Source organism: Idiotropiscis lumnitzeri, chromosome 6 (genome assembly GCF_059441095.1).
Source record: "Idiotropiscis lumnitzeri isolate Australia: NSW breed Sydney's pygmy pipehorse chromosome 6, RoL_Ilum_1.0, whole genome shotgun sequence".
Lineage (NCBI taxonomy): Eukaryota > Metazoa > Chordata > Actinopteri > Syngnathiformes > Syngnathidae > Idiotropiscis > Idiotropiscis lumnitzeri.
The window spans coordinates 5,547,388-5,575,079 of NC_142396.1; the positions used below are offsets into that span (position 1 = coordinate 5,547,388).

The window sequence follows — 27,692 nt, forward strand, 5'->3', positions numbered from 1 at the left end:
TGGTAGCACATGAGCTAACTCGTAACTAACACGCACAAATTCGTCGTCGTTTTTCGTCACCTATAAAAAATGCTATTTGGGGAAATACAGCACGTGGTAGCGTGGCCGAGCGGTCTAAGGCGCTGGATTAAGGCTCCAGTCTCTTCGGAGGCGTGGGTTCGAATCCCACCGCTGCCAGAGTTATTTTAAGATTTGTATCTGTAAAAGTTACCGTAATTATCTAACCTTTTTTGTAGTATGATACAAATGCTGAAACTCTCTAAAATTATACAGTTCTATCAGATAAAAATGTTTATATTTGAAGACTCTGAATTTAAGATAACAGTTTGCACTTTTTGCCACCCAGAAGTACGTTGTGTAATTCAACCAATAGGATAAATGCTATACAACAATAAATTCTCAAAACACAAATCAGATATATTACAATTTATTTTGAGAAATTGCACACAAATGCATGAAAAGTTTCACCAACCAGTACTGTAGATAAAAAGCGAGTCTCAAAAGTCACTGCTTCCACCTCCATTAGAACCTAATCAAACCCATGCATAAAACAGTTTCTGATAACATTGTGCAGTTGGAACTCTAACATGGCATCTTTGGCAATGAGCGTCAAACAGAAAAGAGACACCATTTGGTTCCATTCTTCACAGGCAAACATGCCAAGGAGTCAAACAAGATGCTAATTAGTTGAACCGCTTAAACATCCAAAAGTTCAATGTAAATTCTTCACTCATTTTTTTTTGCAGTAAAATGATGCTAATACTGTTACATATTGGCGCCACAAAGAAAACAAATGTAAATATAGCTAGTGTTTCACAGCAGTAATTCATTAATAATCATTCATTTCCAAAGCATTTATTATCCTAAATAAGAACGTGAAAGATTCAAGCTTGACAACCAAAACTCTTGCACGATATGAACACCTCAAACAACAGCCTTCGCCTGCAAAAACAACTATCCATTACCTTAATCACAAAAATACTATAAAATCAGTGCAGCTGCGATGAACCCATCAAATAATCGGCTTCCCAAAATTGATTATGCCTGTAATTATTTTGTTTGAGGACAAACTTGTTTAATATCAATATAAAACAAATATATTGAGATGATATAACATTTCAAAGTTAATTGGGGAGGTGATTTTTTTCAAGAAATAATCTAGTAGTCGTTTCGATGACTGCAAAAAAAAAATTGGCGGAATAAAATTTCATTTATGAGAATAAAATTGGATTTGGGGGGGGTGAAAAGTTGCACATTTTGAGAAAGACAATATTTTCGGGAAAAAGCGTAATCCACACAAATTAAGCCATGTAAATCGAGAATTTAAATTGTTAACAATGAACTTTTTTTCCTTTTTCAAACAACTTCACCATGGAAAAAAAAAAGTTTTTCCCTCATCAAATGCAACTTTATTCCTGTAAAATTACAACATTTTCACAAACGTCCAATTCATCTAAAAACATCAAATAAACACGAAAACAACTTATCTTGGAAAAAGTGACAAATTTCTCTTGAGAACATTTTACTTCTTCCGCATAAGATTCCAACAATTATTTGGTAGTGTAATTCTAGTTTTTTTTTCCAGTGCAGCTTTAATACTCCTTCTCTGTGACCACAAAAAGCAGCACCTGAAATGTACATTTGTTACTGTTACGCTTGTTGCATTTCAAATAAATAAGTTGACTTCTACTATTAGAACCTGAGAATGTAAATTTGTAACAGCACTTAGAGCAAGTTTGTGGTGACTTTGGTCTCTTTTTTTTCCCCACAGCTACATCTTGGCCTTGAGCGGAACAAGAGAGAGCGAGTGGAGGAATGATTCCAGTGTGTCGACGTATTCTTGCGGGTGAGCCTTCAGGTGGCCGGCGTGTTTGGAACACTCCCATTTCTTGGCGGTGAGGGTCACGGCGCGCCCGCGCCAGAAGTCAATAACCTCCTCCAGCGCACGCGGATCGCTCAGCGGGTCGTCGTCGCAGTAGAAGAAGAGCGCGGGGGCGGTGATGGGAGAGTTCCAGAAGACTTGGATGCTCCGGTTGTAGTAGTCGGTGGTTTGGCGCTTGAACGTGTTGAAGTACAGCAGGCTCATATGTTTCACCGGCGTCTCCCAGCGAGGAAATGCGATCTTGGCCACACCTGTGCACACAAGACAGACATATTTATAGAATTGCAAGCACACCTCCACGGACAAATGATTAAGCCTTGTAGCCAATTAAGAGATTAATCAAATATGTAATTGACAGATGAATCGATTATTAAAATGATTTTTACTTGCAGCCCGATTTGAAATGAATTTCTTATTATGATTTCAGTTCCAAACGTTTTTCGATTCAGTATTTTGTTTTACGGGGCAAACTTTGCACATGGTTTACAAACTTTCAAACAATCACACATCATTAGGCATGATCTGACACCAAGGTTAACGGCGCACTCACCTGAAGCCATCAACTCCACAGAACCCACCACCAGGCTATCATAGATTTGTCCTTTGATCCTCCCGGTGAGCGCCTCGTATTTCTGCGGGTCCTCGGACACGAGCACCAGCACCTGTGAGAAGGTGAAACCGCCGATGGAGAAGGCGTGGATGACCAGCGGCCTCGACGCAAAGCGATCGCTGTGTAACAACTCCAGCAGCTTCTTGCCGTGTTGCAAACTCCAGCGAGGCCATAGGAATTCTTGCACCTGCAAACGGAGACAGACGATGGATGCATGGATGGATGGATGCATGGGTGGATGGATGCATGCATGGACGGACGGATGGATGCATGGATGGATGGATACCTCACTCTCGACTACGAGGACATCAAAGCCGGTGCGTAGGTAGATCTCACAATACTTGGCCACAGCCTGGGGACGCGCTCCTAACCACGGCAGCATAAGCGTCAGAGGTTTATGGTCCTCACAGGTGTGATCCCCCGGCGTGGGTGTGACTTGCTCGCTCATGTAAAAAGTGACATTTTTACTGAGGCGGTGGCAGGAGAAGCTTCGGCGCAAAATGTTCCTGGCCAGCATTGCTGATGCCGCTGCCGGGGGACCCGGTGGAGAAAGGGGCACTGGCTCCAGAGGGCTTGAGGAGACATTAAAGTTACATAAGTGGAACACATGTACAGTTACTATGTTAACTCACAAAAAAGATACATGAGCACAGAAAGAACTAACAGTGAATTTGATAAGGGTTTCACATTTAGGCTTGCATTCAGGTGCCACTTCTAATGAGTTTTATTGAGTACAATGACAATAAAGGGATTTCTAATTCTAATTCTAATGCATGATATGGTAATAACTTGCGGTATTCAGGTATGGATTATAATGAAAATTAATTAAGAGCTATAACGCGGAAAGTATATAAATATAATACATGATTACACACTTTGTTCGAGTATAAGTTAAATACAGTTCAACAAAAAGGCATTATTAAAAAAATTCAACCATTGTTGATGACGTCTTACGAGTGACGAATCTGCGCATGCCAAATTAAAACCGGTTTGCCCGCTTCAAGTTTCGTGTTATCCTTTATGAAACAATGTAATGTACAATTAATACCTTTATTATTGTTTATTATAAATAATTTCGTGTACACTATAAGGCACGAGCGAGCAGGTAATTTTCATTAAGTCACAATTAAATTACGTGAACTCAATCAATGGCGGGCCTTTGTACTGTCCAAAGTAACGCATTTTGAGATGAAAACAATTGTATACCTTGTCAGCGATAGTCCGCACTGGTGCTAGCGATTAATAAGTGTCGTAAAGTTCGGAAACGTAAATTGATGACCGAAAACCAAACCACGGTTGAACGTTTTAGTTCACTTCCTTAACTGCCCAAATAAAGCGTTACACTTAGCCCTGGATTTTATCTGTTAGGCTAGAAAAATTCTTTCCGTTTCTTAGCTGTCAACATTAGTGAACACCATTTCTCTCTCCTGGCCATCACAGTGAACGTCTTCTAGCTCTGAAACAAATAAACGAAAGTGTGATGAAACACCAATACGTGCGGCACTTTGTCTTCCTACCAAGACAAAGTGAGGGCATAGGCATTTTGAATTTATCATTCTTCCTCACGTTGTATCATGCCTCCAAAGCCTCCAAAGCCTCCAAGCGCACGGCTGCTACCCCCTTTAGGAAGGAGACGAAAGGGAAACTAAACAGTCGCCTGAAATAAACACTTAAATTGACAAATGTATTCAAAATATGCGCATTTGTGATGTATTTGAGCTGTGGGGCGCAAGGGAGATTGCGGACGGAGAATAAACGCCCACCTGTCTTGTTTGGATGATTTATTTTATGCGAGTTGAGTCGGTCCGTGAAATCAGCTGTCAACCTCAATTTAAAAATGAAAGAATTTAACTTAACATTGCTCCTGAACATCAGAGCGTCGGCACATCAGGTCGTCACCTTTTCGTCACGCACGAATGCAAGCTGTTATCTGTGATGTTATGGGAGCAGTGTTTGTTGTTTCACACTTTATAGTTCACGCAACATGAAGTGTTCTCGTTTCTATGGATTTTTTTTTTTTTAGAGGGGGGGGGGCAACTGTTGAATATATAGCTCCAAAGCGCCATGTGTCGCACATTTAGCGTCTATATGACGCAAATTTCGAAAAACACAAAAAAAAATAATAAAAACATTAAAAAACATTTTACTGTAAACGAATTAAACTAAAAAAACGTCTAAATGTGTCACACCATGGAGCAGGTTGCCAGTTGTTAGGGCCAGAGGCGCTCCCAAGGATTTTGGGCCCCATGAAAAGAAATCTTGATTTTTTTTTTTATATAGCAAGTGTAAAGCTTATGTGTTAAATTCTAGTAAATAATCAGCTGAATAAAATACTGACACGTGTAAGCTTTTTGTTGTTGTTGTCATTTTCAGTTGACAGAAGTGACAAAATGGCCGCCCCTGACATGGCTAAAAACAAGAGGATCTTGCTGCTTAACTCATATTCCACAAACGCAATATGAATCCGAATGCCATGTTTCACCGTGTTACGTTCCCTTTTATTATCTTTGTAATGGCAGACTAATCTCTAGTGCAGGGTTTATTTTTGTTTTTATTTTTACCCTTATCTTACATTTAGCAATTTCATGCTTCCCATTTTGGCTACAAGATGAAGAAATTCCATTTTGGCACAAGCACTTGTTGTCCCTGACTTTGCTTGTGCAGCTTTGTTGCTGCATCTTGTTCTCATTCCTGGTGGGATCCCACCCTCTACCGGGGTCCCCGCTGACTTTGTCTTGCCGGATTACGACTTATCCAAACAGCAACCCCGATGGATTTAGACCACCAAGTGTTAGGCACCGATCATTTGGTGGCGTCTCTCGCTGACCTCATGTGTTTTGCCTGCCATTGTTGCTTTCCGGTCGCCTTACTCACGGCTGGCTTGGTGCTTTCCTGTACCCTCGCCCTACAACGGATGGATCACACCGGAAGGAAGGTCGCATTTTCAGTGCGCTTAACCAGCTGTGTAAATCAAATGAAATTTTATCAAATGTTTCCGTGGCTGTCTGTTGTGGGAGGTATTTGCATTTTGTTACAGAAATATTTTTCTGATCACATTTTACTTTTACTCCCCTTGACAACAGATATGTCATTTCTACACCTTACTTAGACAAAACAGGCAAAAAAAATTAACAGAGTGTAGGGATGTTCATTATGAAAAAAAATATTAATCACAATTATTTTAGTAATTGTTAAAATTACGATTATTCAAACGATTATTTTTGCGGGTTACAAAACTAACAAATTCTAAGTGGAAACAGTATTCAAACATAACATGTATTTTATTTATTTATTTTTAAGTGCAAATGTATAAATTAGAGTATAGTTCCTGTTGTAAAAAATAAACAATTTTCAATAGAACGCTCAAATGTTGAACTCAACTTCGTAAAATAAGTTCTATTTTGACAACAATTAATATATAATAATACTGTTTCGAATACTCCTTTTTTACGATTATGCCAATTCTGCAATCGTTGAGTATAATAATCGTAATTAAATTCCAATTAATTGCACAACCCTATTAGAGTGTAAGAACTTTCGGCACCTGTGTCATTATAACTGATTCTGACTGCTGACTGCATACCTGAGAGAGACCAAAAAGTTTTATTTAAATTCGGCAAAACCCAAAATGCGCATTTAATAGTCATATGATGATTGCATTCTTAAACACGTGCTAGCCCAGGGGTGTCAAACTCATTTTTGTGGACGGGCCACATCGTAGTTGTGGTTTCCCTCAGAGAGCCGGTATGACTGTGAACACATATAAATTGAAAATAAAGCCAGTTTTGAAATCAGAAGCTAGTAAGTAATTGTTCAACAATTTTTCAATTCATTTTAAAAGGGGAGGATTGGTAACAAATAAATGGCAATATCTCATATCTCAGTGTTGTTAAAAGTGAAGAAAATATGCTAGAAACAGGAAGTTGATGCAGATGATTTGCCCTTTGCGGGCCATATAAAATGAGCTTGCGGGCCAGATCTGGCCCCCGGGCCTTGAGTTTGACACATGTGTGCTAGCCAGTGCAAGGAGATAAAATATGTGACTTTGTTTTACATCCAAACTTATGTGGATCAACATCTATTTTAGAACACTCAAGGGAATTGAATTAGGCCAGGGTCAGTGACACCCCCCGCCCCCCAATCCGTTTTCTCGCTTCAGGGGGGAATTCTTAATTAAGTGAGGACCTAAACTTCCTTTGGAAATACGATCTACTCATTCATTCTTCTTATACACAACATATATGATGCTTTTCCATTCAACATTTCAAAATCCTCCCTCCATGATTAGAAGAGTCATAATAATTTTAAAGTGCACTCAGGAGGCTCTTCACTCGCCCCCACCTGACCCACTGCCATGCAGTATGCATTTCCTTTGCTATTTTCTTTGCAGTAGCTATGTGTTTGTCACTTTCTCACAAAAGCTGTCAATAGCATCCGATGCCGTGCATTGATTTGCTGAGGTTAGACAGCAGTTGGCGACTGCCCGCTTTTGTGGCATGTGACCTAACAACGGCCCAATAGTTTGCGTTAAATGCAAATGTGTGAAATTAAAAATGTTAAATAACTGAACTGTACTTCAGCAGTGATTTTTTTCTTTATTTACCACTCTAACATGCTTTGAAAGGACTGATGGAGAGCACTGTCAGTGTGTGGAGTGATTGGGCCTTATCTGCAGGAGGTGGGGTCTACAAGTGTGTGTGCTTATGTGTGTATGTTGAAAAAAAAAAAAAAAAAGCGCACTACGCAGTGAGAGTGCAGTTATGCAGCGATCCAGTGTTGGGAGCAGCAGACTGAGCAACCGATGAGGTAAGAATACTAAAACAGTCACACTCCATTCTAGTTGAGCTCGTATTTTCAGATGTTTACGGTTATTTTGCCTCTAGGGGGGACAAATCATCAATCCAAAATGTGATAAGTGGGATTTCATAGACCCTGACCATGCCTTTTCGGTGGACTCTTTACCTTCTGTCATGGCTTCTCTCATGTCGTGCCGCGTTGCCAACCGGAGAACATCCCAAGGGATCCTCACGTAGACCTTTTGATTCCAATTTTGGGGAAAACGTGCTTGGACGTTCCGCAAGTCCATCTGTGAGTTGGGACTACGCTCGGCAGGGAGTACTCGGTGAGTATAGTGACGCCGAGGAGATTTTGGAGACAACGCCGTCACATCAAAGGGATGAAGAACTGAAGAGCGAGAGTGCTGGAGAAGTTACCCAATCAATATCTTCTTCAAGAGATGGAGATATGATGAACATTTTCCCAACTCGGAAGCCTGTTCCTGATCTTACATCCGACAAGGAAAACAGCTCTTCACCTGTAGCCGCTGGCAGACCGGGAAGGATCGTAACAACAAAAGCTGTCTTTGAAGATGTGGTTCCCATTGGAGGAGCTAACACAGAGACAGAAAGAGGTAGAGTAAACTCTGGCTATTTGCGGCGGATAGAGACACAGCCCTGCCATGAAAGTAATTGATGTCACTCCTAAAAAAATATATCGCTGGCGTCAGACCGAAACCTGTCAAGTCACATTTTGATGAATTTCACATTTTCTTCAAAAATCTATACGGCTGGCTGGTCAGTACACACACGTGGGTGTAATTTTATTTTATTTTTTTATTATTGGCCAATCTTGCCATTTTTGGGGTCTCCTGAAAAGTGAATATTTCGGAAGTACAAGTTTTGGCCCGACGCTACCTATATAATTGCCTATATTAATATCTTAACCGCAAATATACCACAAACTAATTTCAAAACACTTTCACATAATATAAAGTCTCCGTACAACATTAACCTTAAAAATAAATAACTTACACATAATTTGATTTTAAACTGGAACTCTTCTTAACTTCCACTATGGACAAACGGTTGTCTTCGTCACTGTTCTGATGTTGAGAATTACGCTTCCTCACGTATTCGTGAATAGGAATGACTGTTTGTGTCATGCAAATAGTTGGACGGGATTGCGTCCAACTCACACAGAATCTTAATGAGGACGACTGCTATAAAGAATGGATGGAAGCCAAGAATAGATGAGCCTGGTGTTGTGTAAATTGATCCGTCACAATAATCTCTGTCCACAAGTGACAGTTTGACAATGTACTCTGTTGAAACAATTAATTGACATTCATAGAGGGCAAGATCCAGGAAAAGCACTCGATGATGACGTTGGATCAGCAATCCATTTACAACGAGAGAGGAAAAGAACTAGGACGCATTCCATTTCGGTACAATGCTAAATCGGAGCATCCCTTTTCTGATGGAAGATTTGCACATCGCTCATCGGAATCTCTCTGAAATGATTCATTAACATACAACAACCCCATCGTGTATTTATAGCCGGGCAAAATGGGAGCGGCGGAGAAGTCGATATTGTCTCACTCTCGTGCACTCGTTACTTGCGCTTGCTCCCCCCACTCTGTGTCTGACCCACTTACAAGCCTGTTCTGTTTTATAATGCATTAACCTCACTTACTTCACTTCATTTCTGAAGCGTACATCACTGGAGAGGCTGCATCCTCATTATTCCTCCTAATTTTTTAGAGCGACACTGAAATGAGCCTGTTTTGAGAGGGGCAGTCCTGTTGAGCCGCGGTTCACCCTGCGCCCGCTTCCTTTTCCATTACAGCTTTCATTACCGTGACAAGAGGAGCGTCGCTAGGGGGTTGTGTCAAGGCGAGCAGCCACGACTATTACTCCAGTCCAGAGTGTGAAGGAAAACGCGAGCCTCCAAAAAGACAGTAAAAGCATGGATTGCATTTTTGTTCAGAGAGGCAGCCAATCCTAAAAATTATGCAAGCAGATCCATGCAATGATCAAGCCAGACATCGTTGATATCAATATTCCACATTGGTATTAATATTAATGAATGATGTCATGAAATAGATGTAAGTCCCTAGCGACCAATCCAGGATGTCTCGGCCAACATCCTAAAAACATGCATTTGGATGACTCTTACGATTGTCCATCCCCCCATTATCTGATCCCCTCCTCCACACAAGGAACACAGGGGCGCAGGAACCTGTCACAGCCATCTTCAAGCAGTAGGCGGGATCCACCCTGAACTGGTTGCCAGCCAATCGCAGGGCACATAAAGACAAACCACAATCCGCGCTCACACTCACACCTTGGGCCAATTTCGAGTATCCCATTAACCTACCACACGTTTTTTTGGGAATGTGGGAGGAAACCAGAGTACCGGAAGAAATCCCACGCAGGCACGGGGGGAACATGCAAACTCCACACAGGAAGAGCGGAGCCGGAATCGAACCCTGCACCTCAGCACTGTGAGGTGGACGTGCTAGCCAGTCGTACACCATGCCGTCCTGTTATGATCATGTGCCAGAATATTGCACCCCAAGAATAGACCTGACACATACTTGAACAAAGATTATGATTTTATTCAAACACAGGAAGCAGGACGTGAGCAACGAACGAAAAAACGAGGTGGATGGGCGAACAGCTATAGAATAAACCCAGGGATGACTACACAGGAAACTAATCAACAAAAAGATAACAATACGCAGCCGTATAGGAACAAATTCAGATTGAAGAAACCAAAAAAAAGAGACCTAACTACAGTAGAAAGGTTCTAAGACTAGAAAAGCAAATAAATCAAAATCTAAACCACACAGTTATAGAACAAAAAAACGGGTACCAAACAAAAGGAATCAAATCTACAAAAGTAGACTAGAAAAAAAACTGTTTTACTTACATGTAGGACAGAGAAACAGATACATCATTTACTTAAATTTTCTTTTCTTGTCGTTTGCTCCCAAGGTGCTGACGACGACCCGCAACTGCCAAGCCCTAGTGGTCCTCTCCAGACAACCGTCACACCCGGTGGAACAACAATCCAAACTTGGACTCCCACGTACCCGGATGACTTCACACCTAGCAGCTCCCTGGGTCCCTCTCCAGATCATAGTCCTGCCCTTTTTGTTCCTCTCTACTCGGACTGGAACACTGCCCTCGCCACGTGGGGCTTTGCCTGGGAAGCCCACATCTACGGTCTTGGATCGGTCTTTACGGTGTTCGGCCTGATCTCAGTGGTCTGCCTGTTGGGCTTACCCTTCCGCTGTCCATCTGGTAGCGTCTACTTCACCCTGCTGCACTTGTTTCTCGTTGGATTCACAGGAAGGCAAGCTTTCTGCTTGCTCTACGACGCTTATAGACATCAAGACCGTCTCCCTCCTCTGAGCTCACTGCTGCTCTCCCAGCTTCCCTTCCCGTGTCTCATATCCGCCTTCTCTCTGGCCTTCTTCCTTCTATCTCTGCGCTCTCGTAAGCGTCTTTCCCTCTCGCTCGCCATCTCCCCCTCGCTTTCTGCCCTCCCCAAACCTTGCCTCCTGCTGTCTTTTTCCCTGGTCCACTTTGCTGTTTCTCTAGGCTGCGTTGGCATTCTCCAGCTCTTTCGCAACCTCCCCAATATTATTCTCCTGGTCCCTCAAGGCGTCTTTGTGTGCTTGACACTTTTTCTCTCAAGCTCCTATGTCATCTTTTACTGTCTGATACAAGTGGACACTAAACACATCTACAGGCTGGATGACAACGGGGAGTGCGGAGGATCTCCTGAGATGACGCACCCGGCAAGTTGCCCTTTTGCCAAAGTGGAAGACTGGGGCCGGGCAGCCGGTGCCGGAGTCGGGGCTTCCTTGTGTTTGTTAGGATGCGGAGGCCTACAACTGTATGGAATCTTACACGCTCTCGGTTTTGGAGGAACTGAAAGCTATGGCTTCCTACCCTGGCCCTGGTGGGGGTATCAGATTGGATGCCGACTGTGCGAGGCCGGAGTTTGCCTTGGTTTGTCTCTCATTGGCACGCATCCTCTGTTCTGTCACGACAAACCTTTCAAGCCTCATCCCAGGCCAGGGTCTTGGTCTCGATTGTCCTGCAGCTCGCCCTTGCGTGGAATCACCCTGCCCTCTCCGGGACATGCAAATTCACCCGTAATTTCCTGGTCTCAAGACGAATCGCAAAAGAGGGTAGAGTGTGGTGTCACGACAAAAGGACGGTCAGAGGTTCTTCCTCTGGGCTTGATGGTTAATCCTCCTGCAAATGGGGTTGCCTGCATCTCTTTGCCAAATCAATCCCAGACAGCTTTACTACCAACACCAGCAAGCCCAGCGCACAAGCCTAAAAATGTAGACTTCCAGTTATCCTCTCTGAGTTTAGGGGCAGACTCTACAGCGGACTTGCGGCCTCCATCTCCAATAGACTTGTCCCGCAGTATCGACCAGGCTCTGTTTAGTGAATCCCTATTTGCTCACAGCATATTTGGCTTACCAAGACTCTTTTCTAGTTCCTCTAGCCATTCACTGGGATCTCCCGAACAAGGCACATCAAAACAAGGGCCTGCCTGTGTGGAAAGTTCTCTCTATCGAACCTCTTCCTGTGGAGACCTGGATCAAGAGAACAATTCCAAGCCTTCCCAGAATCAAGGTATCCTGAAATCTCACAACAAATCACCCGTGTCATCAGAGCAGTCCGATTGGAAAGGAAGCATCTCCGGTTCAACTCTGGGCCTGTGTAGCAAAGCCAAGGAGACGAGAAAGCTACGCTCCAATTCCTGGGCCAACCGAGGGCAAAGCATGGCACAGAACAGCCTCCCACGCGCTATCCCTCATTTGTCCTACTACAGACGTTACCGAACCTTGAGCGTCACCTCCAAGGACAGCCAGGGATCCGGACGACTCGCAAGTACTAAACACCTGAGCGAGAGCAAACAACTGGAATGGGATCTGACCGTGCAGGCGGAGTTTGTCAATGTGTGCAAGCAAATTGACGCTTTGAGCATTGGCAGTGACACCATTGAGCTGTAGACAGTTAGTCAAGTCTCTTTATGCAATTTGAATGCACATGTAATTTCGATGAGATTTTATAGATCAATGTAAAAAAATGCACTCGTGGGGGTTGCGGAGGTACAGGTGCATCTCGATAAACACACGTTTCATTTTAATTTGTAGGAATTGTGATGATTGTAGATTTCAAAAAATCCGTAACATTCACCATCTGAAGAAATTGGAAGACAACAAAAGAAACAAAGTTAATTTTCATTTGTATCTTAGTGATAATTAATTTTCCCCGCGCACGTTTAATCAACTAGCTAATGAGTTCCGTTTTTTAAATTCAACTTCAACTACCATATTCAGATTTTTTGAGATGCACCTGTATATTTTGTTGGCAACTTGGCAGTCAACCCTAACTTATTTTCCATGCATTCTGAATGTGTATTGTATATATTAAATATATAGTAAAAAGATGATTTCTGGAGTCCGTTTAATCATGTTAATCACTGCAGGAAAGTACAACGCTACAGCTTTTATAGTCTTATGACACAGCTTGCATTTTGGAGAATTTCATTGAAATGATTTTGTTCACATTCACTGGACATAAAATTTGGTGCGCTTTTGCAAGCTATTGAAATACAAAAGCGACAATTGTCTCCTTATAGTAGTAGCAATGCTCAGTTTTGATTGACACTTTCAGAGAAATGTGTAAATCATACTTTGACCTAATTTTTCTACAGAAAATAAGCAAATATTAGAAACTGCTTTCAGTCTTATGCATCACCTCTCTGACTGTGTTGATTAAAGGTGAACAAGAGTTTTTTGTGAAACAGTGTCCTCTATTTTATCAAGAACAAACATAGCAGACACACACACACACGCGCACACACACACACACACACACGCATACCCGCACACAAAGCAGCCTCTTTTACAGCACATGCACTAATTACACGTTATTACATATTTGTACACGTTTGTTCCTTCTGTGGTAGTAGCCCATTTTATTTAAGGAGTACGCCAGAAGATCTGGAGAGAGGTGACATACAGTACTTTGGCTGCCAGGATGGCCGAGTGGTCTAAGGCGCCGCGTTCAGGACCCAGTCTCCCCAGGAGGCCTGGGTTCGAATCTCGAATTTCCCCATTGTGGGACTAATAAAGGCATTATTATTATTATTATTATTATTATTATTATTATTATCATTGGAAGAAATGTCCCTGAATTTGCAATAAACAGTGTGAGTGACCTGCTAATGTTGATTTTTCCTCCAACAGTTAGCAAAAGTATTTTCCAACTGCCTAAAGAAAATAGAAGACAAAGTAGTAGTAATATGGGACGTATCACTAGTTTAGCAGGCGGCTTCCGCCACTGCAAAAAAGGAAACCATCGATGAAATTGTTTTATTGATGATTTATTTTTTATTTATTTACAAGATTTAAATTATTGAATAAGTTGAATGAATAAAGCATGAATGAATACATCTTAACTAACCAATCCCTTGGGGAAAAAAACAGCAAATTTAAAGGGGAAGTAAACCCCCAAAAATTCTGAACAAGAATATGTTCTACGCAGCCCCACGAGTCAAAACACAGCTTTCTGATTATTATTCCGTTTGTGGAATATGAGTTAAGCAGTAAAATCCACCCATTCTGTCCCCTGAAAATGACATCACAGTTGCTCACGCGTCAGGTAATAACCAATTACAACTCAGATTCAGAAAACAGATGAACCGTGATTGGTCATTAACTGCCTCCTGAAAAACTGTGATGTCATTTTGGTCGACAGAAAATGACAAAATGGCCGCCCTGTGAGATGGCTAAAAATTGGTGGATTTTGCTGCTTAACTTTTACTCCACAAATGCAATCGGAATGCCTTCTTTAGGCTTGTGAAGGAACATAAAACATATTATTGCACATATTTTTTTTTTTGTTGACTCCTCCTTTAAAACAACAAATTTACAGCCCTCGTAATAATGTAAATGATTGGTGGACTGTATAGAAAAAAACAGAGTGGGACACACACATACCATTTTAACATGTAAGATCCCCAAAACTTAAGAAACAATCAGGTCGCATCATGAATTAACCAATGTTTGTTTTTTCTTTAAAATAATCAGTCAGACAAATTTATGAGAGAAGCAAAAGCAGTGCATGATGCCTAGACGATGGTTATTATGAAATATGAAGGATAGACTTTGGTAGCCTGTTCAAGTGTGCGTCGTTCGTCTGCTCAGCAGGGCTGGGGCAGGGACATCCGGCCCTGAACGGGCGTTTCCCTTTCCTCCGGCCTCAGTAAAGTCGCTTCTCATAACTGCAAGCGATGAAAAAAGGAGTAAAAATTTTCCCCATGTGGTGATGACATCATCTCACTGTATGTCATACTAGTGATTCCCAACCACTGTGCCAGGTGCACCATCAAAAATAATCCAGTTTCACGTGATTGGACCACAAATTATTTTTTATTTACAACAAATGACGTATTTTTGTTCCTCCGCCTGTGCCAGCGACAAATAGTGACAGGCAGAACAATTTAACGGTCTGTTGTCTTTTAGAAACAGAATAATTGCTTTGTATTTGATCAGAAACGGCCCAGTTTCCTCAAAAGTATGATGGAGATGATAAAGATGAGACCATAACTAGTTCAAAAAAGATTGAACGCCTGCTTGTAAAAAGCTATGGCCTGAAAAAATGAGTATCCTCGGTTGAGTTCAACCGAAGTGCTTGGCACCAACAGGCCACTAGGGGGCGCCAAAACAATAGTTTTTATAGTTGGGTGAGATGGCTTTGGCCAGAACATAGCAATAGAAAATAGGTGCGTTTTAAGGCGAATAACGGAGGATCCCCCCCCCCCCCACGTAAAACAAACAAACCAAAAAAATCCAGAATATTTAAAAACGCGCACATTTTGTTAGGTAGGGTGCTGGGAGATTTTTCTATTGTAAAATATGTGCTCTAGCTCAATAAATGGTGGGAAACACTGCGTATTGGATTGTGTGTACTGTGTAGGTCAGTGAAAAACAGGTCATGGATTGTGCAAGAAGATGGAGAAAAAGCAGCATGGATGTACTTACATGGTACAAAAGAATATCTAATATGACAGCATGAGTAAGAAGAGGAAGAGAGAAGACAGTATGATGTTTGATGATCATTGCATCCAACAATAGGACTGAATAAGGTGAGTTTAAAACAGGGGAGGGTTCGTAGGGGCCTTCCACAACGATAAAAACAAAAGACGAGTCCAATTGGACCACAAATGCACGTGGAATGGAAAAGAAAAATTTTTCGGGCAAAATTTTCAGAAAAAAAACTTACGAGTGAAGGCCATGGACTCCGCCTTCCATCTGAGCAGACATTGTTCTCTTCTCGAACTTCAACTCACCGGAATACATCATTGACCTGAGAAGGACACAACTGTGAATTAGACGCTAGGAGGCAGTGCCTAACTTTTTCCAGCAGGTGGTGGTGTTTCTCTTTGCTTCAGATCACTAACGTTTGAGGAAGACACATGATGGGAAATAGATTTTTGAGCGCCTGCCCACGCTTAATGTTTAACGTTTAATGTTTTATTTTTAGATGGTTAATAAAAAATAGTAATTTAATCGCAGATTTGACTTCCTGTTCCAGCCACCACTCCCTGTCCTTTCTGTGCTGGGTGGGGCAGTTGGGCCACACGAATCAACTTTCCACATAAACACTAAATGTGACAAAGGGCGTCAGTTTCATTTTGTTGGACTTTTCCGGGTGCATTTTGTACCCACTCATCTGACAGACAAATAAAATGTACTGTTTGTGTCCTACTTCAGTACTTATTATTTTTTTTTACCGTAAAATGGACAAACTCTTTGCTCCGATGTCCTGGCAGCCATGTTGAATGCCCGCAATGAGGTACGGCACAAATTTCTGGATGGAGCCTTTGTCTTGGACTGAACCTGATACACCTTGAGCCACCTTCACCTTGTCTCCCTCGCTGGACACGCATAAAAAATGATGCATTTAGCTATCAGCATCATGTGACAATGTTTGTATACAGGAAAGCAAAAGGGAGCCACTGAAACACTTAAGCCGACCTGAAGTAGCGTTTCTGACTGTTGTTCTTCTCCATGGCATCCAAAGAGCCCATTCCTCTGTACTTTTTCAAGCGTACCCCATCGGAAAAGAAATATTCTCCCGGAGCCTCAGTGGTCGCCGCAAGCAGTGAGCCCATCATCACTGAGCGTAGACAACAGCAGTATCAAAAATAGGCGAAACAACCGTCAGTTTGATGACATTTACACACCGCTGCAAATTACAGATTTACAAATAAACTGTTAAATTAAACACTCTCTAAGAGTCTTAATCAAAACAACTTGTCAACTTATTGTTATTATTATTATTATTATTATTATAGTTCTGGTCCATTTTATAATGTGCAGGTGTATCTAATTAAATGGCTAATTATTGTACCCAGTGACAAGTGAAAATGGAAAACTGAAGGATGAATTTCACGACTCACCTGTCGATGCTCCAAGAGCGAGCGCTTTGACCACGTGCCCGACGGTCTGAATGCCCCCGTCAGCAATTACAGGCACTCCAAAGCGGCGGGCGTACTCTGCAACCTTGTACACGGATGTGCCTTGGGGTCGCCCGCATGCCATCACTGTGAGGCCACAAATTAAATAGCAATCAATGGTTAAAAATATGTCCTGCGACTGAAGTCTACCTTCTCTGGTGGTGAATTTTTAATTGAGTAAAACCCCAAAACATAAAAAAAAAAAAAAACAAAAGTAAAAAAAAACCATCCATGCATGACGGTTCCACGGGAGAGATGCTAACAGCAGAGGTTTATTTCACATATCATTCACAGACAGCCCAACTCTGCAGTTTAATGACCATATACGTTAAGTCCTTATCGTACAGCACATTTTTTTGGTGTAACATATTTCTTTGGTAAAATGTATTTGATCTGTATAACCAAGTCACTTTATGCTAGCGGCTAGCCTGTAACTTAGACAACTGCTGAATGCTAGCCCATGCTATTGCTATGCCTCATGTTAAGAATGGTTTGTTTGGGTTGAATAATTAAAATGAAAAAATTAAAAACAGCCAACAAAGGCCCAATTTGTGGGCTGCATTTAAAACGTTTTCAAGTTGCAATAGCATTATGATGTCATTGACCTACAAAAGCAAACTCGGACTTGGAGACAACTTTTGTTGCTGTGCCTTTTAGTCACTAAGAGTTTGTTTCAATTGTAAATCACCAAAGTCGTGGCTCAACTCCCCTTTTTTGACATTATTACAAACAAAATTGGAAATGAGTGAATGTTTGTTCTCAAACGCATTACACACTATCATTTACCTTCCTGGGTGATGCAGATGGAGCCGCAGCCCATGCCCACCCTGAGGGCATCAACGCCGGCATCAATGAGGTTTTTAGCCTGAGCAGCTGTTACCACTAAAATGAGACAACCCGTGTGAAGAAAGTGATGACGATGCTTCGTTAAGGAAACTCTGACAGTACTCACCGTTTCCTCCAACCACCTGGAGTTCGGAATACTTTTGTTTGATGTAGTTAATCATGTTGATTTGGTAAACTGAGTTACCCTGGGAGGAGTCCTAGTCAGAGGAAGGTTAATGAGAGGATGAGTCCGCTTTTTTATTCTGCGCGTTTTATTTTGCTCTATTAACTTGAGTTTGATCATAGCGCTGTCGAAACCCACCAGGACCACCACGTCCACCCCCGCCTGCATGAGGAGGTCAAGTCTGTACTTGTCGTCGTCTCTGGTGCCGATCGCTGCCCCGCAGAGCAACTGCTTGCGGGAGTCCTTGGATGACAGAGGGTAGTCTCTGTTTTTCTTCAAATCAGTCCTGGCGATGATGGCCACCAGCTCGTCGCTGTCGTTGACAATAGGAAGCTTACCTGAAAAAGTCATGAGATGTGCGTTTGAGGATTCGGGTGTTGATTATATTTCTTCTCCCATAGACGATGTTTACCTTTTTTGCTGCGTTGTAGAATGTCATTAGCCTCTTTTAGTGTGACACCAGCGGGTGCGACAACGAGATCCTCCCTTTTTGTCATTGCCTATAAAAATAGGTCGGATTGAATCTGGATGACTCGTATTTGAGCATTTCTAAGATCTCAGGATGATCAGGTGAATACACACCTCTTCAAGGGGTCTGTCGTGGTCCTTCTCAGACAGGAAGTCAATGTCTCTGGAGGTCACGATGCCGACCAGCTTGCTTCCCATCTTGCCGGTTTCTGTAACAGGGATCCCAGAGAAACCGTGGCGCGTCTTGGCCTCAAACACGTCGCCTACAGTGTGTCGGGGGCTCATCACAACGGGATCCGTGATGAAGCCCTGCTCAAATTTCTGACAGGAACAAAACATGCCAGAGTAGAGCAGCAGTTGGTTTTAAGTTTCATAGTCAAATTTTAAGAATATTTTTACAAGGACCATTTGTTTGAGCTGACTTTTCTGTCGTGCAAAATGGTGGAAACAGAATATGTTTACAAAATAAGTGGCTGCTTTACCCCAGACAAAATAAATATGGGACTTCATTTCCTTTGTGTTCACATTGCAAAATCATTTTTAAAATCCGCTGCCTGTTTTGGTTCTCCAGTTCTGTTGTATTTAGTTAGCTTTCTCTGGTCCCCTCTTTGGGTTCTTTGAAAAAAGGACTAAAGGAAATGAAACACATTACAAAAAAATACAATAGTAGAGTAGAGATGGTCTTGTGACTATTCACATTTGACCAAACAAAGCAGAGCAATGGAGAAAAAGCAGTGTGAAAAGAAACCAAACTAGGGGGAAACAGAACAGGTGATTTGGTCCAGTCAGGAAAAAAAACTAACTAAAAGTGAACAAGCAGAACAGGCACTCAGCTTTCTTTTCAAGTTGATTCCTCACCTGTGGTTTCAACAAATACACTAGCAATTCCAAGTGGCAAATTTTCACCAAATACAAATGAAATATGTTGAATATGAAAGAACCCTGGTGGCTTGGATGTACTAATAACATCAAGTCCATGTTCATTCAGGCCAATTATTTTTTTAACTCATCTACTGCTTGAAAATGGAGAAAATGTGTCGGAAAAAGGCTGAAAATCGGATTTGAGTTGCATCATCACTAATGACTTTAAATCTTACCTTGACTTTGCGCACCTCATTGGCCTGGAATTCGGCTGTACAGTTATGATGAATGATTCCAATCCCGCCCATCAACTGAAACCGGCCAAGCAGAAACAGCGGAATTTTCCTTTTTAGAATGAGGCAATCACACAGATAAAGTGGATGAACAAAAACATGCCACATGAGCGCCAGGCTGCACTCACTGCCATAGCGATAGCCATGGAGGACTCTGTGACCGTATCCATGGGAGATGAAATGAGAGGCGTCTTCAGTGTGATCTTCCGCGTTAACGCAGAGGTTAGGTCCTACAAAAGCGTAAGTGATTGGCGTGACACCATGCGAGGTTATCACATGAGATCACAAATGGGTGAGTATCGATTACATTTGCAAACACTGCACCTTGTCCATGCAGACCACACCGCAGAGTTTCATCTGCATCTCATTTGGCAATCAAATGCTGCTTTTTGTTTCATGGCAGGCAATGAATCCAAAAGCCAACCCCAAACCATTTAGAGACCTAATTCACTTGCTTGAGGTCGGGTGACACAGGTGTGTGATTGTGGCGAGCACCTGCTCTCAGATAAACAACTCACGTGGCCCGAGCATGAAATCAATTTAACGTCCCAGCAGTGTTTGCAAAGGTGAAAACAAGGAGAGGCTAATAAGCATGCGATATTGCCGATGTAGATTGTGTCGGGAGATACTGCATTATTAATGGTCAATTTTTCATTAAATGAACCGTGATCCATGGTTGTCAATACTCACCACCTCCTCAGAAGTAAAATCTATGAAACCAGGTAGAATCAAGAAGTCACTGGGAAGAGAGACAGAATCGATGTTATTGTGGCACTCTGAAAAATAGTCATCCCAACTTGATTTGTTTTGATAGCGCATGAGTGTGTGGATCAGTATTCATTAGGGTTGGAAACACTGTACTCCATATTCAAGTAACTACCTGTTGTGTCGGTGATCAGTAGATGGCGCTGTGCGACTGCATCACTAAGGTGGTGAAAGAAAATCGGACCAAGACCATGGAAGGGGGGTGCTTATATGTAAGATGTATGAGACGTGATGCGACCGACGTGTATAGAATGTGTTTAGAATGTTGATGGGCAGGAAACGATTGGCGGGCGCTATGCTGGCTACGTTAGCCGCGCCGGCTGCGTTAGCCACTCTAGCTATGTTACCCACGTTAGCTACGTTAGCCGCGCTGGATACGTTAGCCACTCTAGCTATGTTACCCACGTTAGCTACGTTAGCCGCGCTGGATACGTTAGCCACTCTAGCTATGTTACCCACGCTAGCTACGTTAGCTGTCCTAGTTGTGTTAGCTGTGAAGACCATCGAAGGAGTGTGGTTATCTGTACAATGTATGAGACGTGATGCAACCGATGTGCTGACACACTGTACTTTTGTTTCTATTTTAACAGATTCCCCCCACAAAAATAAATTAATAAATAAAAATCAAACGTGTTGCACTTGGATGAGCGTTGCCCCATTCTTATACGTACTACATTAGAAGCATTGTATTGCATTGACTCGTATGTGTACTTACATCTCTAAAACATTATGGAAAAGGGCCTTATTGTTTTAAAATTGCTGTGTGTCTCATGTCTGATATTAAACAACTGAGCAAATATTTTGTGGTTTGGTTCGCATAGAACATTTTATTGCAAATATTTTTGGGGAGTTGACGTCCCCTTTAAGGTCAGCAAAGGTCAACATCAGTTTCCATAAAAATGTCCCCTTATTTAAAAGATTCATCTTCCAATCCAAACGGAAATATTCTGCTCTGAATTTATCCGTTTGACACTGATAAACCCGGCAAACAGTACAACACCCATAAAGGAAACGAGTGACACCATTATCTCACGCACACACACATGCATGCTTTTAACATCCACTCAGCACTCAGTCATGCTTGAAAGTATGCGACTCGAAATAATCCTCCATATAAAACCCATGCGGATATGTTATCGCCGACAAGATTACACAGTTAATGGAAGACTGTGCATAACTCTGTGCACTTTCTGTGTCATTGGGAAATGTATGTTGTGCACACAGCTGCGTTGTTGGCATCCCTTACTTGTATGTCAGCCCGTCACCGATAGCAAAGAGCTGTTGTGCTGTCAGCCCGTCCTCGGGAACGTAGCCTGTTCCTCCGCTGATCAAGTAGTCGGCCATGCTGAAGTACAAAACACACACATGCTCAGAATTCAGAATTCCTTGTTTTATAATGTTTGTAAACAAACAGCACTAGTTTACTTCCACGTGGCAGAGAAGTATCAGACTAACACTGACCTGATCTGAAATGATGACAAAACTTTTCTTTGGGGTTGCGTCAAGTTGTTAAATTTTTCCTAATTCAGCTAAATATAATAGCGAGCCTGCTATGCATCTCAGAGTCAGAAGAACAACAAAAAAAATATTTAACCAGTCTCTCAATGATTTTCTTAACTATGCCACAATTTTCACAAGTCCATTTTTGAATTAAAATTAATCTAAATTGCACTTGGTTTCATCTCCCTTGAAAACAATTGACCAATTTACATATTTATGGTGATTTTTCCGCCGTGTCCGCGACTGTTTTAGTTACAATCATGTTCTACAGAAAAAAAATTGTAGCGTAAGAAAAGTGTAATATCAAGCGACTTGTGCGAGATGCTCCAGTTGCAATGAATGTTTTGTTGATCTCTCTCTTGAGTCCTTTGCCTTGCACACATGCTCGCGCTAGATCCTTCTTCAAATCATCCCAGGAAATGCGAACAGAAAGAATCTGTCCATGTCAACGGAAACTCCTTCTACACTCTTAAGACAGCAAGCTGAGCGGGGTAAGAAGATTTAGGTGCGTGATAAACAGACTTGGAAATTTGCAGAGCAAACAACCGAAGGGGAAAGTTCGCTGTTACGTCAGGGTTTCCCCAAACGAACGGTTGGGAGGTGGATGTGCTAACCCCTCGGTCACCGTGCTGCCTACGGCAATACCATGCATCCACTCATCCTCATTAGAGTCATCAGTGACCTGGAGTCGATTCCACCCGATTTTGGATGACAGGTAGGTGACAACCTGGATTGGTTGCCTGTCAATCACCATGCACAAAAACAACCATTCACTTTTTACGTATGGGCAACTTAGAGTCTTCAGTTAACCTATCATACATCTTTTTTGGAATGTGGAAGGAAGGAATTTGTAATAAGCTCCAAGTCCGGGATTCAAACCCAGAACCTTTTAATGTGATACAGCGGCGCTAGCCACATGTCGCACCATTCTGGTTTGGGCGATGTGTGGCACATTAGAGTTCATGTCTCAGGGTGGTAGTAGATCTAATTCCAGATGAAAGTTTCAGTGCAAAGTGATGTTCAGGTCAGTCAGTGCAGGCTGACAGTCAGACTAACCTCTCTGGTTCATACCCGGCTTGAATACGCGTGGCGCTGTACCGCTGCGCAGCCGTCTCGTGCCCGTGGCTGTGCGTCGTGGAGTGGGCGTAGGTGCCGTACTGGTAGGCCTGCTCGCCATCTCTGCTGGGCAGGCGAGGCCGTGCCGGTTCCATGTCCCCCACAATCCTCCTGTAGTCAATCTGATAGTTGTCCCTCTCCACCTCCCCGAAGCGTTCATAATTATGACCCTCCATCCCGAGCAAATCCAGAGCGACGGCAATTCTAGGCTCCTCGACTCAATGTCACCCTCTTTCAATTAGAAGCACGCGCTCATAGCCAGCGCTTGGAGTGCATGTTCACGCAAACACCTTTCAGACACACCTGACATGGCTTGAAGCTGTCCTGTCATCTGTTTCGCCGCCATCGCAGCAGAACTGCAATGAAAAACTGATGAGTTCTCAATGAAAGTGTCAATTAAAGTCCGATAAAAAACAAAACAGCAGGAAAGCAGTACTCCAATCTCTCAGTGCTCATCCTTTGAACTTCTAGGGAAGACTTTTAAGCTGTTTGTGATCAAGGTACACATGTTTATTTCCCTGTAAGGTCCCTGCGGCATGAGCAGCAGCTGAGGATGGGAGTCAACTCTTACTCTTAGGCGGCAGGGGATCGGTCCTCCCATGAGGTGCTCCCCACCCCAACACAGAAATCGGTGCTGATTGGTTATTCCCGAGGTTATTCCTACAAACAAGCTCCTTGCCACTCTTCTCCCGGAGCCGGTGGAGCTTAAGTCTGTTTCTGACAGTAGCGGACGTCACTCTGCCTCAAAGAGGATTGGGAGTGTTAATACAGGATGGGATGGAGCGAGGTGGGTGTGTAGGGTTGAGTGAGGCGGTTGGGCTGAGGGAGAGAGTGCTAAGGAGAGCGGTCAAGAAGACACTTGAACCCTCCTAGGGATTAGCATGGTGTGAATGCGCGTGTTTATGCCAAGCTCAAGGAGACGGATCTGTGAATGAGACTTAGGTCAAATTACACATTGATGTTTGCGAGCAAGCTTTGATTCTGGTTATGGCTGAAAGTGGCAAATTTAAGACTTGTGGTTATTTTGTAAAGTGGAACGGAGTTATTAGTTGATTTTAAGAAATTTGCGGTAAAGCTGAGGTTTTTGTCAAACTTCTTCACTATGATACGTAAAATATTTATTTTATTATCAAAGCCTCACTTTTTATGAGAGTCAACAATAAAGCACATTAAAACGAAACAAGAATATACATTTGACCTGCGCCGGGTGGCCTCCACACCATCTGCAGGTGACTGACTGACTGCTTGTGACAGTTACCCAGGGATTGAATCAGAAAAGCCTCTTACTCTCTCTCTCTCGCTCTCTCTCTCTCTTTTTGTCTAACATCTACAGTGAACCCTCGGTTATCACGGTTAATGGGGACCAGGACCACCCGCGAAAACTGAAAATCTGCGAAGTAGCGGCGCACCTTCAAAAATGCTTAAAAAAAAAAAAAAATAAATAATAAAAAAAAAAAAATATATATATATATATATATATATATATATATACGGGTAGAGAGAGAGAGAGTGAAATTCATGTTATAACAAAAAAAAAAAATTGTTATTAAAACTTATTATTTTTTTATTCCCCAGCCATTATTTTTGTATTTATTCAATTACTTCTTTTTGTATTTATTTAATTACTTCGACTTTTACCTGCTGGTACGCCGTCCGGTGTGCCCTGTGAAATGAAAGGTGGCATTCTTCATTTATTTATTTATTCATTCATAACTGACAGCCTCGCGCTCCGCTCGTGCCCGGGCGGAAGAGGTGCTCCTCTCCGGCTTAATTGTCACGCACGGCGGACCTACTCCCCCAAAGCGTGTCTCCGTTCGGTTGAACTCGGTTTCATTTCGCCCCGCCCGTGCCCGGGGAAGGTGCTCCTATTCGGCTTAACTGTGACACACGCCCGCCCTCCTCCCCCGGAGCTTCCATTCGGTTAAACTTAGGGGCCGCTTGACACCGCCCGTGCCCGGGGAAGGTGCTCCTCTTCGGCTTACTGTGACGCGATCATGCCCTCCTCCTCCGGAGCTTCCATTCGGTCAAACTTAGGGGCCGCTTGGCACCGCCCGTGCCCGGGGAAGGTGCTCCTCTACGGCTTAACTGCCACGCACGCCGGCCGGAGCTCTGGTACGGTCCGAACCGCGCGAAACGTCGCCACCGATCGTGTCCAGGGGAACTTGCTCTTCTTCGTCCACTCTCCTCTTCGCCCACGCTCTTCTTCGGCGCACGCCGGCCGTCTAACCGCTCCAGCGCCCCGTCGTGCCGCTCGGCGAAACTACAATGCCCCCGAATATTTTTTAGACCCGCGAAGCACTGAACCCGCGAAAGGTGAACCGCGAAGTAGCGAGGGTTCACTGTATTACAATCAATGGCCAGCACATTTGTGGCTGATTAATATGGCATTACTGTCTGATACTTATTAAAATAATTGAACATTTATTAACACTACAAAATGATGTCCAGTCCAATACTACAGAGCATATTATTGAGCAGACTGAGCCAGATAAGGTATACACTAGTAATTTGAGTGAAGAAGAGAAAGCAAAGGTAGGAAGGACACGCCATAAAAAGATAGAAGGAAAGAAGAAGGGAATGAAGGCAGGCAGAATGAAAGGCAGGAGGGAAAGAGGGAGGAGGTTCGGGAGGAACTCAGAAAAGTAGGTTTAAATGATGAAAGACAGTAAGGATGCAGCAGTAAAAAAATCTGGTGTGACGAAATGAAGGAAAGTAAGGAGGAGGCAAGGGAATGAATGATGGAAGGCAGAAAAATAGGTTTAAATTAAGGAAGGATGGATGCAAGGATGCAAGCAGAAAAAAATAGGAGTGAAGGGAAAGAAGAAAACAATTAGGACAAAACATAAATATAAAAAATATTAAAAAATGTAAGGAAGTCAGAAAACTAGGTTTTGTGGGGGAAGGATGGACGTGAGTATTCAAGAATAAAAATCAACTCAAAGGGAAGAAAGGAAGGAGGTCAAGAGGGAAGGGAGGAGGAAAGGGAGTCAGTGGAAAAAAAAATAAAATAAAATGTTTTTGAAGTGTAGACTCATTTTTGGCCAACCTTGTATTTAGTACAAAATGTGTGTGTCTCACATTCTTCCATGCATCCATTTTCTAATGCACTTTCTTCTTTCAAGTCACTAGTGAGCTGGAGCTGACTTTGTGGGTGCACCTTGGACTGGTTACCAGCCAATAGCATGGCCCATATAGACATACAACCATTCACACGTTAAAACCTATCGACAAATGGGGCGAAGCCTGAATACCTGGAGAAAACCCACGTTAAGTAAGTGATTTTTAAAAAAAGAAAGTGTTTTTATTAATTATACCCTTTGAAAAATAATTAATGATCTTTAATACATTCTGGCTGCTCACTGTTATCACGATTAAGAAATCTTTATCATCAGTGATCATCTTTTTAAAACCCATTTTTTCATAGGTAAAATTACAGCAGATGTTTTCTTTATTTTACCAAAGAATCCTGGCCAGTCAAACATCCTATACCAGTGCCTGATGTGGAATCAATGGTACAGTACTTAGTTTTGGTATTTTGACAAGGTTCAGCTCTAATATGATGTCTTTCACTTCTTCCATTCATTCTATCCATACTCGCTGAAATTTATGTTGAAGGGCTGATAACACAATTTAGTAAAAAATATTAACTATTTTTCACGCAGGCACTTGGGGCAGCTTTGGGGTCCTTTGGGTTGAACAAAAAAACTCATTACACATAGTTAAGCTAATTTGATCAGTTTTCTGTTAACAGTTGGATTTCGGGTGAGCAAAACTACCTAAATTAATTGTGAAAATATCCTTAACAAGCTCAGAAATTATGATGATAGAGAGATAATATATGTTAATGATAAATATGAGCCTTTCAATTACGTAACTCGGAAATGAACCAATATTGCCTGCTCAAGTACTGGGCGACACTTACTGCACTTAGATATGTTTCTCCATTTTTCCTGCTACGATGGATAAAAACATGCAGCCCTGGGAGACTTGTGGATCCACAAGTGGCGACCAAATCCCGGGAGCCGACGGCGTCAACTCTCCCAAGAAGGGCTCTTGCTCAGCAGTACCATCCCCTGTTGAACTCAGGTATAGCATCTATAACATTCTTATTTAAACTGCAACGGGACTAAAAGAAACCAAACTTTTAAACTATTCACGAGCCATGTTGAGGTGGTGCTGTATACTCATGATATAATACGATACGTTTCAATGATTATTTCAAAACTAGCGTCTTTATGCTGTTTTAAGTCTTGAGAAAATATGACTTTTGTGTATTTTTTTGCCTGTTGTTGTTTTTTTTAATTATTTTTCGCAATATAAATATTTAACATTTGACATTTTTTGGGCTGTATCTCTTCAAACTAAAAAGTGTCTTATGCGGCCAGTAAAAAAGCACAAGGATGATTGATCCATTTAAGTGGATAAAAATATTGAAATAAAGTTGTATTGTATAATATTATCCATCCATTATCTGATCCGCTTATCCTCACAAGCGTCGTAAGCATGCTGGAGTTAATTTCATAGTGTCTATTTATTCAATTTGTACTGGCCAGCTGCGATTGGCTGGCAACCAGTTCAGCGTGTACCCCGCCTACTGCCGGAAGACAGCTGGGATAGGCTCCAGCACCCCCGCGACCCTTGTGAGGACAAGCGGTACAGATAATGGATAGATGTACTGGCCTGATTAGGCCAGCATGAGTAAATTTTGGATGGCCCGACACAGTCATGCAGTGGCCTCGGGTCATCGGGCCATTGTTAATCTAGAGCCCTGTATAAAATGCACGTATAAAAATAATTTGTGGACACAAAGTAGCTCTCACTATGTACTGGTTAGGTTAAGTAAGAACCAAATAT

At 42.3% G+C, this 27,692-nt stretch overlaps 4 protein-coding genes and 1 non-coding gene across 11 annotated transcripts in view; 3 read left to right on the forward strand and 2 right to left on the reverse strand.

Moving 5' to 3' along the window:
- Nucleotides 1-95: 95 nt before the first annotated feature.
- Nucleotides 96-177, forward strand: trnal-aag (transfer RNA leucine (anticodon AAG)). The gene has a single exon. It is a non-coding gene; the product is annotated as a tRNA-Leu (tRNA).
- A 234-nt stretch (nucleotides 178-411) lies between these two features.
- LOC148334793 (transmembrane protein 53-A) lies at nucleotides 412-4,070 on the reverse strand. Of its 3 annotated transcripts, none has more exons than XM_088297493.1 (4): nucleotides 4,010-4,070; nucleotides 2,779-3,064; nucleotides 2,433-2,679; nucleotides 412-2,133 (listed from the first exon to the last, which is right to left on the reverse strand). In XM_088297493.1, the coding sequence occupies exons 2-4, from the start codon at nucleotides 3,007-3,009 to the stop codon at nucleotides 1,772-1,774; spliced, it is 840 nt and encodes a 279-aa protein (XP_088153619.1). In that variant the 5' UTR covers nucleotides 3,010-3,064; nucleotides 4,010-4,070; the 3' UTR covers nucleotides 412-1,771. The 3 variants fall into 3 exon arrangements, with proteins under 3 accessions (XP_088153619.1, XP_088153616.1, XP_088153617.1); XM_088297490.1 differs by lacking the exon at nucleotides 4,010-4,070 and adding an exon at nucleotides 3,908-3,960; XM_088297491.1 differs by lacking the exon at nucleotides 4,010-4,070 and adding an exon at nucleotides 3,699-3,901.
- A 3,110-nt stretch (nucleotides 4,071-7,180) lies between these two features.
- On the forward strand, nucleotides 7,181-13,032 carry prrt4a (proline rich transmembrane protein 4a). The gene is made up of 3 exons (XM_088297449.1): nucleotides 7,181-7,298; nucleotides 7,376-7,902; nucleotides 10,268-13,032. The coding sequence occupies exons 2-3, from the start codon at nucleotides 7,431-7,433 to the stop codon at nucleotides 12,307-12,309; spliced, it is 2,514 nt and encodes an 837-aa protein (XP_088153575.1). The 5' UTR covers nucleotides 7,181-7,298; nucleotides 7,376-7,430; the 3' UTR covers nucleotides 12,310-13,032.
- Nucleotides 13,033-13,672: 640 nt separating this feature from the next.
- On the reverse strand, nucleotides 13,673-26,907 carry LOC148334795 (inosine-5'-monophosphate dehydrogenase 1b-like). Of its 5 annotated transcripts, XM_088297509.1 has the most exons (17): nucleotides 26,761-26,907; nucleotides 22,779-23,194; nucleotides 21,469-21,567; nucleotides 20,148-20,196; nucleotides 19,586-19,687; nucleotides 19,401-19,475; nucleotides 18,418-18,624; nucleotides 18,248-18,335; nucleotides 17,974-18,173; nucleotides 17,779-17,869; nucleotides 17,613-17,708; nucleotides 16,770-16,913; nucleotides 16,345-16,486; nucleotides 16,101-16,244; nucleotides 15,590-15,673; nucleotides 15,349-15,365; nucleotides 13,673-14,588 (listed from the first exon to the last, which is right to left on the reverse strand). In XM_088297509.1, exons 2-17 carry the CDS (start codon nucleotides 23,012-23,014, stop codon nucleotides 14,485-14,487), a joined length of 1,878 nt encoding a protein of 625 aa, XP_088153635.1. In that variant the 5' UTR covers nucleotides 23,015-23,194; nucleotides 26,761-26,907; the 3' UTR covers nucleotides 13,673-14,484. The 5 variants fall into 5 exon arrangements, with proteins under 5 accessions (XP_088153635.1, XP_088153636.1, XP_088153634.1 ...); XM_088297510.1 differs by lacking the exon at nucleotides 26,761-26,907 and having other exon boundaries at nucleotides 22,794-23,604; XM_088297508.1 differs by lacking the exon at nucleotides 26,761-26,907 and having other exon boundaries at nucleotides 22,779-23,600.
- Nucleotides 26,904-27,692, forward strand: part of frmd4a (FERM domain containing 4A) — a 114,177-nt gene continuing 113,388 nt past the window's right edge. The window contains exon 1 of the mRNA XM_088297505.1: nucleotides 26,904-26,924. The gene's annotated coding sequence lies outside the window, so the exon portion shown is untranslated. The remainder of the gene's footprint in view (nucleotides 26,925-27,692) is intronic.

Bases quoted from the DNA above. Each gene is read 5' to 3' on its own strand.
- LOC148334793 (XM_088297490.1), bottom strand. From the start codon at position 3,927: ATGGCCAGGAGAGAGAAATG. The intron at 3,065-3,907 runs GTGTTCACTAAT...TGTCTCCTCAAG, and splicing joins ATGGCCAGGAGAGAGAAATG to CCCTCTGGAGCCAGTGCCCC. The intron at 2,134-2,432 runs GTGAGTGCGCCG...TTGTGTGCACAG, and splicing joins TGTGGAGTTGATGGCTTCAG to GTGTGGCCAAGATCGCATTT.
- prrt4a (XM_088297449.1), top strand. From the start codon at position 7,431: ATGCCTTTTCGGTGGACTCTTTACCTTCTGTCATGGCTTCTCTCATGT. The intron at 7,903-10,267 runs GTAGAGTAAACT...TTTGCTCCCAAG, and splicing joins TAACACAGAGACAGAAAGAG to GTGCTGACGACGACCCGCAA.
- LOC148334795 (XM_088297509.1), bottom strand. From the start codon at position 23,014: ATGGAGGGTCATAATTATGAACGCTTCGGGGAGGTGGAGAGGGACAAC. The intron at 21,568-22,778 runs GTTAGTCTGACT...TTTGTACTTCAG, and splicing joins GCCGGGTATGAACCAGAGAG to CATGGCCGACTACTTGATCA. The intron at 16,914-17,612 runs GTAAATGATAGT...GTGGCCTCACAG, and splicing joins CATCTGCATCACCCAGGAAG to TGATGGCATGCGGGCGACCC.